The sequence below is a fragment of the Heterocephalus glaber genome, unplaced genomic scaffold (genome assembly GCF_053883595.1).
Source record: "Heterocephalus glaber isolate CG9 unplaced genomic scaffold, H.glaber_assembly_v1.0 deba00001795, whole genome shotgun sequence".
Classification (NCBI taxonomy): Eukaryota; Metazoa; Chordata; class Mammalia; order Rodentia; family Bathyergidae; genus Heterocephalus; species Heterocephalus glaber.
The window spans coordinates 1,728,590-1,748,140 of NW_028258476.1; the positions used below are offsets into that span (position 1 = coordinate 1,728,590).

The following is a 19,551-nucleotide window of genomic DNA, read 5'->3' on the forward strand; positions in this document are numbered from 1 at the left end:
CACAGGCTGCCCTTGAGGGCGCCTTGGTTCTTCCCAAACCATCCATCTGGTCGCCGTGTCACACCGGGGCCCATGCTGGTGGCTTCAGCCCCTTCGTCCCCCTGCTGAATGCCTCTGCAGTGCACAGACAGCTGCGTGTGCTGACACTGAAGCACAAGGGACAGGCCGAGATGGGGATCTGACCCCTGGCTGTCACTCTTCTGTGAATTTTGCACAATGGAGTCAGGATAGAGGTGTTGAGAACCTCTGCCTGGTTTGAACAGGTTTTCCTAGAGGCATCTTCCTCGTTACCAGCAGCAGGGCTGGCTCTGGTCCAGGCAGGAATTCTCAAAGCCATCAGTGTCTGAAACCTAGGGATGCTTGGTAAAAGGGAACTGCCGCCTCGGTCCTCTGGAGAGGCGGGCACCTGCACGCGGGCTGTGAGGAAGCAGTGACTGATGGAGGCACGGCTGTGGTGGAGCGAGCCCTGAGCGCTGCCACGTCCTGTCTGTTAGCTGGCACTGCAGAACATGAGAAGCTGTGCCGAGCCCGAGACCAGTGCCGGGAGATCCTCAAGTTCGTGAACGAAGCAGTGAAGCAGACTGAGAACTGCCACCGGCTGGAGGGTTACCAGAGACGCCTGGACGCCACCGCCCTGGACAGGGCCAGCAACCCGCTGGCAGCAGAGTTCAAGGTAGGGGCAGAACCCGCGGCCCAGACAGCCTCACGCGCTTCCTAGGTGTCCTCAGGGCAAAACTCAAGTCAGGGCCTGGAGAGTCTCAGGCAGGGCCGGCTGTGATGGGTGACAGTGGGGCCCTGGGAGACACGCCCCGTCGTCATCAACAGCATCCTTGGATGGACAGGGCAGACACCTCTCCAAGTGAAGGCAGGTGGATGCCAGAGAGCAGAGCGTGGGTAGAAGTTAAGGCAGAGGGGCGATCGTTTGGGCAGGGGCAGAGATGGAGGGAGGAGGGCAGAAGGAGAGTGCCCTCTTGGGGAGACAGAGGGCATGTGGTAGAAGCTGGGAGGGAGACCCGGGCCAGAGCCATGGCCTGGCGCACTGCACACGGCTTCATAGTTGCCTTTTTACTGTGGGAGCATAAGGGAAGAGACTGTTTTCTCCTCACTGCTGATCCCCGGCGCACACGCAGTAGGTCCTCAGACGCCCGAGTGAACGAGTGGCGGTGTCTCCTTACAGAGCCTGGATCTTACAAGCAGGAAGATGATCCACGAGGGGCCCCTGACCTGGAGGATCAGCAAGGATAAGACCTTGGGTATGTGCAGGGCAGGTCCGGAGGCATCTGTGGCAGGCCGTCGCTCTCCGTGGCATAAGCCCTACAGGGATGTTGAGGTCGCCAGAGGGCACTAGAATGAGACTGGGATGGTAGCTCGGGAGCCCTTAAGCACGAGAGAAAGGACTTGGGATCCCTAGACTCCCAGGGCCGCCACACCCGGGTGACAGGCATCCAGGAGCCCTAGGGTCCCTGGTGCGGATGAAGAACAAGTGTGCAGCAGGGTCCACCTCGCCCCCAGACCTCCACGTGCTGCTGCTGGAGGACCTGCTGGTGTTGCTGCAGAGACAGGACGAGCGGCTGCTGCTGAAGTGCCACAGCAAGACAGCTATGGGCTCCGCAGACAGCAAGCAGACCTTCAGCCCTGTGCTCAAGCTCAACGCCGTGCTCGTCCGCTCTGTGGCCACAGGTACCTGCGAGGAGATGTCCGCAGCCTGGGCCCTGTGCCCAGTTAGCACTGACGCGAAGCCCGCCGGGGCCCTTGCAGGACCTCCTTGTCTGCTCTGTCCCTTCCCGTGACCCAGCCTACCAGGAGAATGTGGTGGACATGGGTAGTGTGGGACAGGGTGGGGACCAGGGCGAAGACGGATCAGGTAGAGTGGGGTGGTCAGTCCTCAGGGGCAGTGCTGGACGGGGCAGTGAGGATGCCCGAGCGGGTTGGGAAGAATGGGACAGGGCAGGAAGAGGAAGACAAGCCTTCCTCCTGCCCCAGTGCCCTGGGCAGAGTGGAGCCCACAGCCCTGAGCCAAGCCCAGCAGCCAGCGGTGAGCAGGGTGGGGTGTGGTGGACGGCCTGGGGCCTCCCTCCCTCTTCATCTAACCCAATGCTGCTGCCCACCCCTAGGTGGCGTCGAGGGACAGTGGGAATGGGGAGCTTTACACACCCAAGCACGGGGCACGCAGCCCTCCCTTAGAGAGGAGGGCAGAGGGACCGCTGTGACAAGGACATTAGGTGCAGACTGCCTGTCTCTTTGTAGCGGGGCCCCAGTGCTCTGATGACCCTTACTGGTCTCCGTCCATGGTAAACTTCAGCCTTCAGGTCTGCCCTCAGTCGCTCGGGCTGGGCCTCTGGCACCCCTGTCACCTTGTGCTGACTTCCCCTTTCCTTCCTCACACAGATAAACGGGCCTTCTTCATCATCTGCACCTCTGAGCTGGGCCCTCCCCAGATCTACGAGCTGGTCGCACTGACGTCCTCAGAGAAGAACATGTGAGAATTGATTGAGGGCTCCTGCGGGCCCACCGTCCCTCTGGGACCTGGGTGGTGTGTATGCAGGTGGCGGGCATGGGGCCAAGGCTGTCCCGAGCCATCCCTCACCGGGAGCTGAGGAGGAGGTGGGGGCAGGACAGGCACAGAGAAGCCCGAGGGCCGTCACCCCACCCTTAGCCAGGCCCTGCTCCCTCCCGGGCCTCCTCCCCACCTGCACCGCCCGCCCGCGTCATGTGCCCCACGGGCAGCCCCCAGAGGCAGCATGGCATGGCGGAAGGAGACAGGGAGAGTCGGGCAGTTTCTCCCCCCAGAGTCCTGCAGGATGTGAGTGATGCTCCCTCGGTCATTTAAAAGAGGGACACACAGAGTGCTTAGCACAGGGCTTAACAGAGGGCCGGCGTCCTGTAATTGGTGGCTGCAAGTCATATAAACCCAAGGGAGCAGCCGTTGGGAACCAAGGGAGGTGGGTGACTGCCAGGCAGACGGTCTCTGGGCGCAGCTGGGGGCTCAAAGCTTTGGAGCAGGGGGTCTGCATGGGACAAGCTGGACGCCTCGCCCTGTCCTCACCACAGTCCTCTCTGTTCCTGCTGAGCCACAGATGGATGGAGCTCCTCGAAGAGGCTGTGCGCAATGCCACCAGGCACCCCGGAGCTGCCCTGGCGCCTGTTCTTCCCCGGCCTCCAGGCCCCCAGGAGCCAGCTCACCAGGGCCCTGCCCCCAGCAGGTGCAGTGCTGAGCCCTCAGGCCCCATGCCACCCCCACTCTGAGCTGCCTGCTTCCTGCTGCTCTCCAGCCCCTGGCCCCTGGGGTGGGCAGGCTGGGCAGGGAGATGCTGTCTGGGAAACAGCCCTAGCGCTGGCAGATGGAGAACAGGGTTGCTCTCTACTCTTCGTCCCCACCCCCCATGGCCTCCCACCTGGCTACTGTCATGGAGATTACGCTAGAAGTAGAGCTGGGTGCAGAATGAGGGACCAGAGAGGCTGAGCAGCACCCACGCTCTGTCCCAACCAGACAGGTGAAGAGGCCCAGCCCTCCGTTCTTGGAAACTGCCTTTTCATTACCTTGCTTGTTCTGAGTCCACAGTGGCGCTTTGTGACACCAGAATTGCCAGCAGCTGCCTCCTCTCACCCACAGTGGGTTTCTTCCCGCAGGACAGGCCTGGATGACCCGGAAGTGTTCCACAGTGAAGCAGAGCCTGAGGAGCTGCCTGGAGGTACGGCCCACCCGCTCTGTTCTCCGTGGCCACAGGTCGGGTGGGGATGCAGGGCGACAGGGAGTCCATCAGGGCCTGAGGGGGAGGTTCTGATGAAATGAGCAGGCAAGAAAGTGCAGGAAGAGCCTCAAAGTGTGAGGACAGACTGACGGACAGGCCCTCTGCCTCCCACGGTGATGGAGATCCGTGCAGGAAGCTGCTGGGCTCAGGGCCCCATGCCTTTCCCCCAGGGGTCCGGCTCCGCTGGAGGTGAGGCTCGAGGGGAACAGGAGTCACAGGGGTTCTGGGCAGTCGTGAGGCGGGTGAAGTGAGCGTTCTCAGGGTTCTCATTGGAGTCTTTATGTTAGAGAGTTAGAAGGTTTGGAGGGAGATCTTGGTCTCCTTGGCTGGGTCCCTCTTCTGTGTCCTTTGGTGTCCTTTGTAGTGTGCTTTTCCAACAAACTCCTACACCTCCTTGCAGTCCCATTCTGAGTCCTCTCTGACCCAGGGATGCAGCTCAGGGACACCGCACCTGCCTTGCAAGCACAGGGTCCTGAGTTCAATCCCTGGTACCAGAAAGAAGAAAGAAAAAAAAAAAAAATATATGTATATATATATATATATATATATATATATATAGTAACTAGGATTCCCGGTGCCACATACCCTGCTCTGTTTTGTCGTCTTCCCACGGCACTAACTCAGCTTCTAACAAGCTATATGATCTGCCTTTTTATTTACCTGTGTCCTGTACTGGAGTTTAAGGCGCCTTTCCCCACCCCCAGGCAGGGGTCTGCTTTGCCCAGCTTTGATGTCCACCGAGAGCCTGGGCAGTGGCTGGCCACAGGAGGCGCTCAGTAACCCTGTGTAGACCTTAGCAGTGCTCCCAGCCCCTTGGGTCCACCGCGGGGTGTGGGCTCACCCTACAAGTGCCCTCGCCCTCCCTGGCCCTGCCTCACAGCCCCCTTTCCCTCAAAGCAGGCCCTGGGACGCAGCAGAGAGTCCAGGGGAAGCAGCCAGTGCCACCTGAGGAGCCCGAGCAGGAGGGCAATGCAGTGGAAGGGGAGCTGGCAGCCCTGCCTCTCCCTTCCGCAGCCCTGAGCGGAGAGAACGTGGGCGTCGGGACAAGGGACCCCATCGCCCTGGCCCTCCCAGGCTCTCTCTTCATGGAAGGACTTGCGGATTCGGCCCTGGAAGATGGTAAGTTCGTGGCCAGTGTGGCTCTCCTGGTCTCCCTGGTCAGACACCTACCGCTGGCTGGCCGGAGCCCCCCCAGCTGCACCCAGCCCTGCAGCATGGCCCGGCCCCCCACCCTGGCACAGTGTGAGTCCTGTGCTGGGGAGGCCAGCATCACCTTTCTCCCCTCCAGTGGAGAACCTGCGGCACCTGATCCTGTGGAGTCTGTTGCCAGGTCATGGCACGGACACTCGGGCCGCTGCAGAGCCTGAGGACGACCTGACACCCACACCTTCCATCATTGGCGTCACCACTCACCCCTGGGACCCGGGCTCCCCAGGGCTGGCTCCCACTAGCGGTGACGGGGACAACGCCGTGCTCCCAGGGCCAGAGGGAGGCCAGCCGGAGCACGAGGATGCAGCTCGCTCCCTAGCACTCCTGCCCCCAAGGACCAGGAATTCTGGGATCTGGGAGTCTCCGGAGCTGGATAGGAATCCAGCTGAAGAGGCCTCAAGCACAGAAGAAGTGGGGAGCTACAAAGTTGTGAGAAAAGGTAAGATACATTGGCATGTCCGCCAGGGAGGCAAACACTGCTTTTGCTGGGGTAGAGGTGAGTCTTGTAGATGCTTCTTCATCCCTGTCTTTATCCTGGGGACTCAGTGAGGAGAAAGGGGCACTGGGTTCTGGGGGAGGAGGCGCGTCCATACCATGCAGAGGCTTTGGAGTCAGACAGTTGAGGTTCAGAGCCTTAGCTCTGCTGTTAATGTCTGTGTGACCAGAGACAAAATTGTGATCGTCTCTGAACTCCATTCTGTAATATATGAGGACATTTCCTACCACCAGCAAAAGTCAGCTACCACTACAAGTTTCTATTCTTCCCACCCTCAAAACAAGATAGATGCAGCCGGAGGGGAGGGAGGGACTGCCTGAGGGAACCAGGTGAGGAAGGGTGCTCAGCTGGGAGAATGAGGATGGGCGAAGGGCCCTCACAGCAGGCCGAGCTGAGGAGGAGCGCAGGGCCGGAGTGTGGAGGGAAAGACACCGCACACTGGCGCCACAGCGGCTTCCAGTCCCCGTCGCGCCCCGTGCTGCCTCTTGCCCTGTCCACCTGAGGTGTGCCCACTCCTGGTTTCTGGGAACTGACCTTCTTCCCTCTGTCTTTCGGTGAAGTGCTGGAAAGTTCTCCGCAGCTCCCAGGAGCTGACCATGTGTGATCTTGTGCTCACAGTGTTCCTCCCTTTTCTTGTTTCTGCCACCCTACTGCTTCCCCTCCTCCTCGCTCACTCCCCTTTCCTTGCCTTCCGGCCTCTCCTCTCGCTGGTGGTGGTGGTGGTGTCGGTGCAGCTGAGGTGGCAGGCAGCGAGGCTGTCCCTGCACTGCCAGAGAGTGGCCAATCAGAACCTGAGCTGCCGGAAGTGGAAGGCGCAACAGAGGCTCCGGGTAATCAACTTCTCCTTTAGCCAGAGCGAGGCAGGGCCTGGGGCAGAGCTGGGCCTTGGGCGTCAGACCTTGCCTGAGGTGCCGGTGCCGGTGCGCACCGTCTGGAGTGGGTCAGGACCTGTACCACAATCGAACCTCCAGCTTTTGAAAACGGCTCCATCACGTCTCATCTCGTCCCGTCCCATCCTGTCCCGTCCCGTCCCATCCGGGAGCTGTGTGGCCCCTTTCAGAGCACTGGTTAGGCAGCCTGTCCCCCTTGTGAGGTGAGGCGCAGCAGCCAGCTGGGCCCCAGGCCCCGGGCCACTGTGCAGTCTGACTTCTATGGCCTCCCAGATTCCTCCATGCCCACTCACACTGCTTCTCTCGTGGCCTCTGGCCTCCCTCTGCTGTGACGGTTCAGGAGGGCAGCAATGACACCCATGGCAGAGCTTGAGCTGAGGCAGGGTGAATGAGGCCACTGCCACCTCTTCAGAGGGTCTGAAACCTGCCCTAGTCTTCCCTTCCCTTCAAGGGCTGGAGCCACTCCTGGCTCCCCAGATGGGACCCTGCCCCTCCCGTCTGTCCCATCACCAACACCTCCCTGGCATGTGGCCAACCTGAGCAGAGCTGCCACTGAGAGGAAGAGCCAGATGCGCTTGCGGCCTGCATGCTCACACTTGGCAGAGGAGGCTGCCCGGCCCACCCTGCCTCTGGCGACCTCGTGGGAGGGAACTTGGGTGTCTGCCTGCCTCCTGATCTCTCTCTCTCCTCGTGGGAACAGGGAACTGTTTCTATGTCAGCATGCCAGCAGGACCAGTGGACTCCAGCACCAACCCTTCAGGGGCACGCACAGGCCACCCCCAGCCACAAGCAGGCAGTGGGGATCCGAGACTCCCTAGCCACTCTTCCCCTGGCCTGGCCCTCAGGGACGTGGGCATGATCTTCCGCACCATCGAGCAGCTCACCCTCAAACTCAACAGGCTCAAGGTGAGGGGCATGGCCAGGGGTCCCTGGAGGCCTCCAGCCTGTCATCTGCGATCGTTCTCCAAGAGTGAGGTGTCCGTGGGAGCCCTAGACCCAGCCTCTGCCGGCCCTGTCCTGGGCCAGCTCAGCTGGGAGTGTGAGCGCCCTTCCCACAGGGCCTGTGAATGGAGGAACCTGAGCAGACCGCCCAACCTCCCCGACTCTTGCAGGACATGGAGCTGGCCCACAGAGAGCTGCTCAGATCCCTTGGTGGAGAGTCCTCTGGCGGCACCACACCTGTGGGCAATTTCCACACAGACACGTCCAGATGGACAGACAGCTCCCTCTCCCCTCCAGCCACCCTGGCCTCTGAGCCCCGGGATAGCCATGAGCCAGAGTCCCACCCTTCGGACGGTGAGTGAAGCAGCTCCGCTCCGCCACCGTGAGGGGCGCTGGCGCTGATGATCTGGTCCTTGCCTAATAACTCACTTCCTCAGCTCCAGAAAGTGATCCTTTTAAAGACACCCACAGGAGATCCCCTGAAGATGGGGCCAGAATTCCACCCTCTTTTGCCTTGTGCTATGGATTATGCACAGAGGGAGCCTGGTCTCACATCTATGGCCTTTCCTTATTAAACACTCAGAACCAGTTCAGTGGCTCAGAGGCACACCCAAGTCCTCACTCAGGAAGACAAAGCACGTGCCCACCTCATCTAGGGATTTGGGGGCTGGCGGAACAGGAGTGGGGTTTGGTACACAGCCTTGTTCGGGCCCTCAAAAAGCGAGGGTTTCTGAAGAGGGAGGAGGGCTTTCTAGACAGCACACAGAGGGCTCAGCTCAGGCAGAGCCAGCTCCTCACCCCTGCCATTCTCACAGGCTGTGACACCCCTCCGGAAGACAGCACTGCAGACATACCTGTGTCACCAGGACTGTAGCCACCATGACAGCCAAATCCTGTCCATCCCTTCTCAGCAGGGACGAGCCTGAGGCAGGGGCGCAGGCAGGGGGACCCCGGACGACCTCTTTGTGGACGGGGCAGTGGGGAAACAGATGCAGCCAAGGCTCGGGGAGACCTGCATGTTGCTTGGTGTGCACAGAGCGAAGTCTGCACACCAGTCTGTCTTCCCCCTCCCTGCAGCCCTCCTGGGCCTGTCCCCTGAGCATGCCGACCGCATGTGCGAGGCCCTGCTTGCCCAGCTGGCAGTGGTCTGCCTGCGTGCAGGTGAGAGGCAGTGGCTTCAGTGTAAATGCACTTCCTTCGGCCCCTTCTCCTCGGGACCCCAGGCCAAGCTGGGTACCTCTCCTCTCCTCTCGTCACTTTGGTTTCCTATAAATACGTATGTATTGTATGTGCATCTTTGCTGTTGTAAATACCTTGAGCTCTCTGTCTCTGTCCCTGAGTGCTGGGGCTGGTTATGGAGCGACTGCTAGGGAAGAGGGGTGGGGCTGTCACCCACCCAGGCTTGGGCCCTGTGCTGTCGAGGCCTCCTGGCCCCTCCTCTGGGCCCAGTGCTCAGCTGCCAGGTCTCCTAGAACTTGCAGGGCCCTCGGTCATCAGCGGCCGGGGCCTGTGGGGAACTCGCACCCTCGGTGTCCTCCCCCCCAGCCGCCCCCAGAGAAACCCGCGTAGCAGGTACGGCGCTGAAGATGGACCCCAGGAGGGCCGGGGACAAAAATGCTGACGGCCCTGGATTAACCCGGGACACCCTGGGGCCGCCGTGGCCTTGGGCATCAATCACCCAGTCCTCACTGCAGCCCCACCGATGACTAGGATACACACACTGCGCTAGGTGTATATATACATATATATAAATATATATAATATATAAGATACAGATATGGAAATGACTGTTTTGCTGTTAAGATAATGTATACTCTTATTTTCTTCCTTTCATGGTTAAGACTCTTTTTTAAGAAAAGTTAAATATTCTTCAGTTGTGTGAGTGATTCTTGGGACCGCCGTGATAAAGACACAACCGGTACTGCTCCTGATGCCTGGGTCCTTTCCCAGAGCTTCCCGTGTGGCTCGCCCAAGGGGGTGGGAGCCGCTGGCTCATACAGCCCCAGGCAGCTCACAGTGCACACACAAACGCAAAGGAGCAGCCGCCGGGCCTCAGGAGCTGACCGAGGTGCGGGTCGTGCAGGGCAGGCAGCACCTCTGCCTCGACACAGCCATGTCGACAGTGGTTGTGGGGGAGGACCTGGGCAGGGCTGACAGGAAGCTGGGAAGGAGCGAGCGAGCAAGCGAGGCGGGCCAGTGTCACCGGCCAGGGTGGGCCAGGGAGAGGGTCCTGGTCAGCCCTTGCTCTTGCGCTGGGCTCCTCACTCAGGTCGCACTCTAGGCACGGGTTACCTCACTCCAGATGTCGGCTGAGACTGCTGCCCGCTCTGGTCTTTGCCGAGTCGGTGCTGAGATACGTTGCGCCCTCTTCAGAGTGGCTGCCTAAGCTTTGCGTATTTCCCTAACAGCCCTGGCCTCTTCCGGGCCCATCAGGCACCTAGGTGAGCCAGCCGGGGGTCAGGGATGGGGCCAGCTCAGCACCCTCCTCCCCCAGCAGGGGCGAGAGGGGCCTGGGCAACCAGGAAGTAGCCCTCAGGAGGCAGAGGGGCAATTGCCCAGCCAGCTGGCCCGGAGGGGCTGAACTGGGAGGTGATTCGGATCATTCCTGACCAGTGATGTGAACAGATCGTGGCCGGATGTCACACGAAGTTCTGAAGCAAACTTTTCCAACACCCACAGGAAAGTACAGCAGCAGACTTCCTGGTCTGAGGTCTGCCCTGGGGCTGCCCACAGATGGTGACAACAGGACATGTCTGTGGCCCAGAGCCTCAGTGAAGGTGGTGGGGCTAGGGCCAGAAAGGCTGGGCCTCCTCGTCCCCAAGCTTGATCTTGATGGGGTCCTTCGGCAGCAAGAGCTCCTGGATCATGGTGTACATGGGACACTGTGGGTTGAAGCAATTTTTCTGAAGAAAGAAAAGGAAGGTTGGCAGCTGACAGGAAGGACGATTAGTCCTCTACGAGAAAAAAGATGCCCTGGAGCAGGGCAGGTGAGGGGCGAGCAGACTTGGAGTGAGTCACACTGCTGATCTTAGGGAAAGAGGAACATAGCTTATGCTGTAACTTCAAAAGACCCACCTCGGAAACAGGACCCAGAGGTGCCTGTAGCAGTGGGGAGGGAAGGACTCACCGCCAGGGACAGCCATAGCAGCCCCACTGGGCTCTTGGACACACTCTTGGACCTGGAGAACTGCGCCTGGTACTGCACTGCTGTGAGGAAGCCCTCCAGCCCCACCTCTGTGATTCGGTTTCCTGGTGGTGGGAGGTGGCCTGTCACACCCTCCGCAGCCTGCTCCTCCAGGCTCCATCCCCAGACCCCCGGCCAGCCCTCCACCCCAACTGCGACTGCTTCCTTCACCCTTCACCACCTGTCTTCCTGTCCTCGGCCTCCTCCCTGGCCCAGCACTTCCCCTCGCCCCTGGCCTCTGACATGATGCCCAACTGGAGCAGTAGGTGTGCCCCTGAGAGTCGGGTAGGCATCCTCCTGACAGGAACTGCACGGGGGGGTGGGCAGGGAGACTGGCAGACATACGGAGGAGATTGAGGTGCAAAAGGACCTTGTTCCCAGGCATGAAAACCTTCCCGTCTCGGTGCTCCATGGGCTCCAGGAGGGGGTTGATCATCTCTGTAGCTTCTGCAACCAGCTGCTAAAGCAGAACACATTGCAGCAGAGGAGAGGGGAGCTGCTCAACGGGCCAGTCATTCATTCATTCAACATAAATGTGCATGCTGGCTCGAGTCCAGGATCTGTCCTAGGTGCTGGGGACACCAAGATAAATAAGCCCATACTCTCCAGAAGCTGTTTGGTGTGTGGGACCCAGAGTGAAACAGGAACTCCGGATGGCGAGGCCCCAGAACAGGTAAGCTGGGAGTGCTATGGAGTGCAGTGGGAGGACTTCTAGCCCCATTCGGGGGTGGGAACAGCCAGAAAGATGTGCCTGTGAGCTGCAGTGTGCAGTGTGAAGCTATTGACACTTAGCTGAGGGGAAGGTGTTCAGGCAAAGGACGTGGCAGATGCAAAGGCTCTGCAGGCTGGAAACAGCGCACAGAATTTGGCGTACAAGTACTTCCTAACACTAGGGCAGTGAGGGCGAACAGGCAAGGGGACAGTGAGGGCACGTGAGAAAGGGCTGGTGGGAAGTAGCCTGCCAAGACAGGCAGAGGCCACAGTGGTTCTCCTCCATCCAACTTCCTGCTTGGAGAGCTTGTCTAGAGAACAGGGGAGACTCCCACAGTGGCTGGGGCCTTCCCTGCCTGGGAGGGAGGTGTCACCAGGGCTGGGGCTGCAGCAGAGAGGACAAAAATACAAGGTCACAGACAGAGCCCTGGTGGCCGACAGGACGGAGAGCTGGAAGTGTGAAGTCAGCTCCCCAGGCAGATTTCAAAGCACAGAGCAGGTTGGTCCAAGTTGAGCAGGAAAGGATCCAGAGGCAAGAAAGGTTCTGAAGGAGCCACTACTAAAACCTTCCCTGAGCAGCTGCCCTGAGAGGGCCAAAGCACACGCTTTGCTCCCTGTGCAACTGTCCAAGCAAACAGTGCAGCCTGTTGGCTTTGGAGAAGCAGCTTCAGCTGGGGCAGCAGATCCGTTATGGGCTACAGCCGGACAAGGCCTGGGAGGAAGACTTGTCCATGTCAGGAGGGCAGGGGAGTGCTGAGCTCCACTGCTGCCCCAGCACGCCCAGGCTGGGATGGAGGGATTTTCAGGTGTCAAGGGAACAGGAATGGAGGGCAAAATGTGAGAGGAAATGACAGCTGCCACAGCCCAGGGCACGAGTCCCCAGCCCCGCCTCTCCTGCCACTTACCTCGGGTTCCAAGAGGGTGCTGCGCTTCTCCTTGCTCCCTGCCTTGGCCCCCTTTCCCCTGCTCAGCTTCTGCTCGGGGACGCTTACCTCTGTGGCCAGAAAGGAGCCAGAATGCATAATGCAGCCCTTGGGAACCACCCAGGTTCCCGGGGAGAACGGGCGAGGTGAGGCTATCAGACTTTGGGTGTGGATTAACACTGCAAGGGCCCCCAGCTAGGTAGGCGGGCTCCTCGTCTGAGGACAGGGCCTTGGGGACCCAGCTCTGGGGTCCGAGCTGCAGAAGGGAGGGGAGCCACCATGTCTGGCTCTCCGCATCCTCACTGTGGGGAAGAGGTAAGGCCCAAAGAGGCATGAGCAAGACCACTCCCAGCAGATGTCCAGGCCAGAGCCTCCTGCGTGCGGCCCACTGCTTTTCCCTCCTCCACGCAGGGGTATCTGCACTTACTCCCCTTGCCTGGCTTTGTGGTGTCTTCTTTCTTAGGGGTTCCTTGTGTGGGCGACTTCTCCTTGACCACTTCCTGTGGAGGGTGGGATGAAAGCCCCACCTCCAGGGCATGGGCAGCCAGTGTGGGCAGCCCAGGCGAGGCGGACCTCGAGGCCCTGTGGCCTCCTTCCTTCCCCTCCCTCCAGACGTCTTGGAGGGGCCCCTGGTCCACCCAGCCGTCCCATGCACACCTACCCCTGGCTTCTCCTTCTTCTTGATCAGGCCCTTAAGGGTTTTCATCGACTGCATCTTCTCCACCAGAGCCACACTGCTGACCGCCCCCATGTGAGGCTGCCCCCGCTCCGTTTTGGCATCCGCTTGTCGAGAAGAGGTCGGCTGCGCTCACAAACGGGAGTGAAGGGGCAGCCTGAGCCCCTCTTCAAAGGCGGATGCTGAGGCGGAGCTGTTGGGCAGCAGGGGTTGACAGCACCTGCTAGCTTCTCCCCCGGAGGCCAGGACAGTGTGACAGGGGCAGCAGGGAGTAGCTGACTGGGAATAGCTGTCGCCAGTGCGGTCCATGAACTAACTCATTTAATCCTCTAAACCCTGTGAAGCATGTACAGTTATCCCCATTTACCAAAGAAGGAAACCGAGGCAGGGGCTAAGTCCGGGCCACAAGCTGGTGTGCGGCTCAGCAGACCTCAGGTCCGGGCCTGAGTCTGGTACTTGGTGCCTCATCCGCCTGCAGGGTGGCGCTGCTGGAGCCCACCGCCCGCAGAGCACCCCAGCTCACCGATCGCGACAACTCCTGCTCCGCCTTCTCCAGCAGGAGGCGCCGGCGCTCCACCACCTCGGGGTGCGTCAGCTCGAAGGGGCGCAGGACCTGGGGCGAGGGCAGGCCTCTGTTAGCCATCGGGCCCGGGGGAGCCAGGGGGCTCCCCGCACCCGGGCCGGCCACCCACCTCGGCCAGCCTCAGGGCACCCTTGTCCCGGACGCGGTTGTGCGCCAGGTTCAGCCAGAGCAGAGAGCGGTTCAGCCGGAGGCCCTGCGGGCAGCGGGCGAGGTGAGCGGGGCGGGCCGGGAGAACAGGGCCCCCCCACCCCACCCCACCCCACCCCACCCCGCCACCGGGCGGCCACCGCGCGCACGCACGTCCGCCAGGTGGCCCGCGCCCTCGTCCCCGATGTAGTTGAAAGCCAGGTTCAGGGTCACCAGGGTCCGGTTGCTGCCATGCAGCGTGGACAGGGCCTGGCCCAGGAGCTGGGCGCCGTGGTCGTCGATGTTGTTGTTCCGCAGAGACAGGTGAGCGAGCCTGGCCGCGGAGGAGAGGAAACTGGGCGCTGCTGGGCACCCTCAGCCCGGGCCTAGGGACACGGGTGGGCAGGGCCCAGGGAGATGGAGAGGAAGGGCGCTGGGCTAAGTCAGGTGGAGGACAGGCCCCAAGGGGTGAGGGCTGCGGCCTCACGTGCTGTCCATGGCCATGAGCTTGTGATACGACTGTTTGGGCAGTGGGTTTCCCTCCAGAGACACCTTCCTGCAGATGGGAACGGTTTGAGAGCCTGGAGTTCAAGACCAGCTGGGCTACAGAGTGAGACCCTGTCTCAAACACAACCAACCAACAAGCGGGTGTCTGGGAGAGGCCTCTAGCCAGCTACACAGTGGAGCTCTCCACTCTCACCCCAGCCCGGGACACAGCTGGGCTGCAACCTCCAGGCAGGCAGACAGCGCCCCGCCAAGCCCAGCCCTGCGATCTCAGAGAACCTCCGAGGGAACATGTGGCTGCTGTGGGAGCCACTAAATTTGGGAGCCACTTCATTACCCAGCGACTGATAAATTAGTGCTAGCCCCTCTACAGACTGAGGACTTCTTCAGTAGCACTGGGAAAACAGCTCTTTTTGTAAGTCACAACAAAAACTGAACCACCAGCTAGAATTTTCTTGAAGACAGGGTCTTGCTATGTAGCCCCAAGTTGGCCCTGAACTCAGTGATCTTCCTGCCTCAGCCTCCTGAGTGCTGGGATCACAAATGTGCGCTACCACGCCCAGCTGAAATTTCTCTATTTAAATGTTTTCTCCCATGATTTGTCATTTTTTGCACAACCATTCAGGCTGCCTTGTCTTTCACAGAAACTTACTGCATTTTAAGTTATAATAATGAGTTCACATCGTTCTTTCTCTGCTAGCTAAACTGTTTCTAGTTCCGGTGGTGGAATGAAATGTGTGCTTTACCGGGTTCTACCCAGTGTACTGGGGACCCAGCTAGAGAAGCCAATCCTTGCCCCCAAGGAGCATGAGGCCTGGCCTGGAGAGGGAGCCAGAGCCCCAGCGCACAGCAGCACCTAGGGACGTTCTGTGAAGCGAGAGAAGTCACGATGTCCAGGCCGGGCAGCCGAGTCAGTGCCATTCCTCCCACACCGACCACACCTGTAGCCAGCCCACCTCTCACCAGGCTCCTCCTGCACAGGAATGCGCGTTCAGTGCCCAGGTTGGCCTGCATCCAGTCCTCCAAGGAAAAGCCCAGCACCTCCTCCAGGCAGCCTTTGGGCTTCCTGACCCCTCCCGTAAGGCGGTGGCACCTTCACCACCACCACCCCACTGCCCTGCAAGGCCCACTCCTTCTCTCTGCCTCCCTGGCTGTGAGTTTCTGTGAGAGCAGAACGTCTTGCGGCCTCAGGACCAGACCAAGGAGCAAGGGCGTCGGCCTGCAGTGAGGGTGGGGTAGTGGGGCTGATGGAGGAGCGGCTAAGGCCTGGCTGGGCTCTTTGGATGCTGCTGAGGGCTGATGGGACTGGTTCTTGTCAGGGGAGAGCCTCATGACCCAGCAGACACAAACTGAACCCTATGCCTGCCAGGATGCCTGCCCCGGGACTGGGATCGCCACTCCACGGCAACTGTTCCCCCCAAGGTCCACCCCGCCCGGCTGCTGTCCCTCTGCTGACCTGAGCGTGGGAGAGCAGGAAGGCAGGAGGGTGATGAAGGTGGTCAGGGTTTCATCTGTCAGCCCCACTTTCCACAGGCTGCAGTCGGCAGAAAGGACAGAAAGAGCAAGAGGGCACCTGCTACAGGGCCACCTGCCAGTCCAGCCCTTCCTACAGTCCTGGTGTGTGCGTGTGCGTGTGTGTGTGTGTGTGCACGCGTGTGTGTGCGCATGTGAGCACCTGTGTGTTACTGGAGATTGAACCCAGGGCCTTTGCACCCAGACCTTTTTAAATTTTGTATTTTGAAAAAATAAATACATTTTATATTTTGAGACAAAGTCTTGTCAAGTTGACCAGCCTGGCCTGGAACTTTCCATCCTCCTGCCTCAGCCTCCCGTGTTAGGATTCGGGATCTTCTGTGCCCTTTTTTGTCTCTATCCCGAGCCACCCGGAGCACAGCCCACACATTGGCCTCCTCCCTCACCCAGTGTCCTCACTTGATGGCCTGCAGCTGGCTGAGGGAGGGCAGGCAAATGGAGAAGATCCCCAGGATCCGATTCTCCAACTTCCAGCCTGCCGAGAGGAGGGACCTCAAGCCTGGGGGCGGGGCCTCTGACCTGGGCGGGACCTCTGGTCTGGGGGCAGGGCCTCTGGGCGGGGACTGGTCTGGAGGCGGGGACTCTGTTCTATGGGTGGGGCTCCAGTCTGTGGGCGGGACCTCTGGCTGGTGGGCGGGGCCTAGGTCAGGGCCTCGGGCGGGGCGGTCTCACCGCGGATGTAGACCTCCTTCACCGCCTTTCCGTCCTCCTGCTCCAGCTCCACCTGGATGGTGGGCCGGAAGAATACGTACTTGCTCTCCAGGCTGTTGAGGCTGCAGGACGCCGACAGCCGCTGCTCGTCTGGGACCGGGTGAAGCGGTGGGAGGTTGTCACGCCGCCCCCAGCCCTGCTCCGCCCGCTGGCGGCCCCCTGTCCCGCCAGGACCTCTCACCGGGCGTGGGCTTTTCGGACGTGGAGGCCGAGGAGTCGGAGATCCGGTGCGGGCGCGGCCGGGTGACGACCTTGGGAAAGTCGATGTAGCCCGAGCGCGCGCAGAGCTCGGCGAAGTCGGCCTCCAGCACCCCGGTGCACTGGTACTCCTCTGCGGCAGAGGGCGCTGTCAGGCACTGTTCACCAGCAGCACCGCAGCCGCGGAAATATTCCAGTCTCAGAACGATTGAACGCCCGGAAATTTCACCACACTGGTCATTCGTGTTCTGTGCACGGGCGTGACTGGAAGGCTTCACGGTCTCACTGCTCAGGGGTCACTTCCGAGCGTGAGTCTGCCAGTCAGCTACAGAGAAAGGCTGGCGAGCTGCAAATGTCGCCTGAACCGAACAGTGTTCGCAGCATGGGATCGATCCCCTCAGCCACGTTCAAGGGCCTGCCTTTAACACACCTGTTCCGGAAGCTGTACCGGAGAGGGGCGGGGCACGGGGGCTTCTACACAGGTTAGAGCGCTCTATAGATCACCAGCCAGAGCTTTTGAGCTAGGAAAGTCGCTCTGTGGATTTCTTCCAGAAAAAGTCACACTGACAGCACATGTAGTGACACAAAATGGTTCTCAAAACTTGCTTACTTGTGTGACATTCAACCTGCTCGACAAACAGTCTACCACTTCAGGAGAGAACTACAGCTGTAGTCAAGCCAGCAGATAAAGTGACCATTTAAAGCCAAACTGAAATTATGAGGATGAGAGTTAACTTTGTTTGAGGCAGGGTCTCACTAGGCAGTTCAGGCTGGCCTTGAACTCACTGTGTAGCTTGGCTGTCCTCAGACTCACAGTGACCCTCCTGCCTCAGCTTCCCAAGTTCTGGGATCACAGGTGTGTGCTACCATGCCCGGCTTAAACATTGGGATTTTTGACAGGCTTCAAACATTAGCAGAAATTTTGAAAGAGACTGAGCCAGGGCCTTCTCTCTTGCAGCTGGTGCATGATCACCTATCTCAGCTTTCAAAAGTTGGAGCATTACTTCCCAACCACAAAAGACCCCCAATCTGGGAAGGAATGGATCTAGGACAAGTTTGTTAATTGGGGAATCCACTTTGTCCATGCTAGAACAAGATCAATTTCAAATCTCCATACATTCTGGATTAAAGTCTGAGATTTCCACAAAAGCACTGAAAAGCCTGCTTCCATTTCTAACATCTCATCTTTGTGAAACAGGGTTTTCTGCAATGACAGCAAAAAAAATGAGATTATGGAGTAAACTGGACACAAGCAACACACTTGGGGTATCACTGTCTCTCACCACCCCAGATGGGACTGTCTAGTTGCAGGAAAACAAGCTCAGGGCTCCCCCTGATTCTGCATTACGGTAAGTTGTATAATTATTTCACGTAATGCTATGCAGGAGGATCACTTTGAGGCCAGCCTGAGCTACATGATGAGTTCAAAGCCAGCCTGGACTACATAACAAGACCCTGTCTCAAATTTTTTAATGATTTCATGTAATAATGTAATAATAGAAATAAAGTGCACAATAAATGTCATGTGCTTGAATCATCCTGAAACCATCCACACCATCCCATCCATGAAAAAATAGTCTTCTATGAAATGGCCCCTTGGTGCCTATTCTGCTTGGGAGATTCTATCCTATCTGATCTTCCCTTCTGGAAGATATTCTTTCTCTAGCTCTCCTAACTCCCCAACCACGGTCGCTAGCACCTCCAGTCCAGAGACAACCTACTGGTCCCTCTCTGACGGCGGAGCTGTCAAGTCTGTATCAAGGAGCCGCCTCATGGACCCTCCCTCCTTTGCGCTTTTTTAGTTCAGGTTGAGGTTCTATCACTTGCAACAAAAAGCCACGCTCCTGTTCATACTACTCAGCCTTTGTTTTTTCCCCCTGGAGAAGGTAAATTCCACGAAAGCATGTGTCCGTCCTGTTCTCTGAATTATACCTGTCCTCGGAGCAGACATTCGAAACAATACTTGTTGAATGAATGAGCGAATATCTGTATCCCTGTTCAGACGCCTCCGGCAGACCCCGCCTCCCGATTTCCTGCGTCTTCCCCTCACTCTCTCAAATCTCATCACATCGCACTGTACTCGTCAGCGCCCCAAACACAGTCCAACGGCCAAGCCGGAGGCTCGGGGCTCAGCCTGGTGAGGAACAGGGCCCGCTTCCCCGACCCCGCCTCCCGCCCGGCGTACCGGGGTTTTGGGGCTCCTCCTCGCCCGTCGCCGGCTGGGCGGCCGCCGGCTTCTCCTTGGCCGCTCGCTCCCCTTTCTTGGTCGTCGCGCCGGAAGACTTCTGGGTCCCAGGACGCGGGGTCCTGACTGCTGTCCCCGGCTCGCTCGACATGCTGGGGCCTTTGCGACCCTCGTGGGAGCGGTTAGGCGGGGCGGGACTCTGGGAGGTTCACCCCGGTGAAGGCTGAATCCGGGTCTCCTGTCCGAGTGCGCCCGGGAACGGAGCGGCCTGCAGCGCGAGTCCTGCGCGTTCCTCCCCATGGCAACGGCGCGAGGTGGGCGGGGCTGGGGGGGCTTAGCCTATGGGCGGGGATTAACGGGAGGGGGGGTTGGCCAGACGGAGGGACGGGCTGAGCAAGGGAGGGGCGTGGCCCGGGTACCCCTGGGCGCCTGAACCGAGGGAGAAGAGCTAAGGTGGCCCAGAACCTGGGCTGGGCCTTTGTGGAGGGCGCAGAGTGGACCCTCCAGCCACAGCACAAAGGGCAAGGATGGGCGGGCGTTGGGCGATCCTAAGCCACAGGGGAACTGACCCGGCAGAGCATGTCGGAGAATCGGGGGACACAAGGGAGGGGTCAGGCAGGGGCAAGTCCACTCCCAGGGGTCCGCCCACCTGCCCTATAAAGAGAGCACAAGGAAAAGGTCAGTCCTGAGAATGTGGCGCTGGGCTCCTCTTCTCCACCCCATCTGTCTAATCTCCTGCAGGTCTGGGAGCTCAGGCTATTTGCCTGTGGACTGGTCTAAACCCCAGAAATTCTGCCCTGCCGGGCCCCTTCCGAGTGTACACTCTCCCAAGATCGTCCTGCCTCGGCCTCAGAACCCTGCTCTGTTCCATGCACCCTCTCCTGTTGAGAGCCCCGCTTTGGGGATCCTCTGATAGAGGCAGTCTTGG

At 59.6% G+C, this 19,551-nt stretch overlaps 2 protein-coding genes across 45 annotated transcripts in view; one reads left to right on the forward strand and one right to left on the reverse strand.

Annotated features, from left to right (window-relative positions):
- The window catches only part of Arhgef11 (Rho guanine nucleotide exchange factor 11), a 118,085-nt gene extending 108,928 nt beyond the window's left edge, over nt 1-9,157 (forward strand). For 9 of the 15 annotated variants that reach the window (XM_087203413.1, XM_087203409.1, XM_087203412.1 and 6 more), the window contains 12 exons: nt 495-673; nt 1,178-1,253; nt 1,513-1,680; nt 2,389-2,479; nt 3,078-3,203; nt 3,631-3,692; nt 4,650-4,871; nt 5,041-5,400; nt 6,192-6,287; nt 7,048-7,253; nt 7,460-7,643; nt 8,105-9,157. In XM_087203413.1, coding sequence (XP_087059539.1) covers nt 495-673; nt 1,178-1,253; nt 1,513-1,680; nt 2,389-2,479; nt 3,078-3,203; nt 3,631-3,692; nt 4,650-4,871; nt 5,041-5,400; nt 6,192-6,287; nt 7,048-7,253; nt 7,460-7,643; nt 8,105-8,163 — 1,829 coding nt within the window. In that variant the 3' untranslated portion in view covers nt 8,164-9,157. The remainder of the gene's footprint in view (nt 1-494; nt 674-1,177; nt 1,254-1,512; nt 1,681-2,388; nt 2,480-3,077; nt 3,204-3,630; nt 3,693-4,649; nt 4,872-5,040; nt 5,401-6,191; nt 6,288-7,047; nt 7,254-7,459; nt 7,644-8,104) is intronic. The other 6 variants (XM_087203420.1, XM_087203411.1, XM_087203422.1 and 3 more) reach the window with 2 other exon arrangements.
- Lrrc71 (leucine rich repeat containing 71) lies at nt 9,016-19,499 on the reverse strand. 30 transcript variants are annotated; one of them, XM_087203427.1, is made up of 15 exons: nt 19,193-19,472; nt 18,624-18,962; nt 16,202-16,571; nt 15,929-16,004; nt 15,453-15,530; nt 13,980-14,048; nt 13,667-13,826; nt 13,476-13,559; nt 13,307-13,396; nt 12,769-12,909; nt 12,535-12,607; nt 12,090-12,178; nt 10,819-10,930; nt 10,417-10,538; nt 9,936-10,192 (listed from the first exon to the last, which is right to left on the reverse strand). In XM_087203427.1, exons 1-15 carry the CDS (start codon nt 19,202-19,204, stop codon nt 10,076-10,078), a joined length of 1,932 nt encoding a protein of 643 aa, XP_087059553.1. In that variant the 5' UTR covers nt 19,205-19,472; the 3' UTR covers nt 9,936-10,075. The 30 variants fall into 30 exon arrangements, 25 of the variants coding, with proteins under 25 accessions (XP_021105033.2, XP_021105030.2, XP_021105029.2 ...); XM_087203426.1 differs by having other exon boundaries at nt 10,819-10,933; XM_021249383.2 differs by having other exon boundaries at nt 10,844-10,930; nt 12,535-12,634.
- Nucleotides 19,500-19,551: the final 52 nt, after the last annotated feature.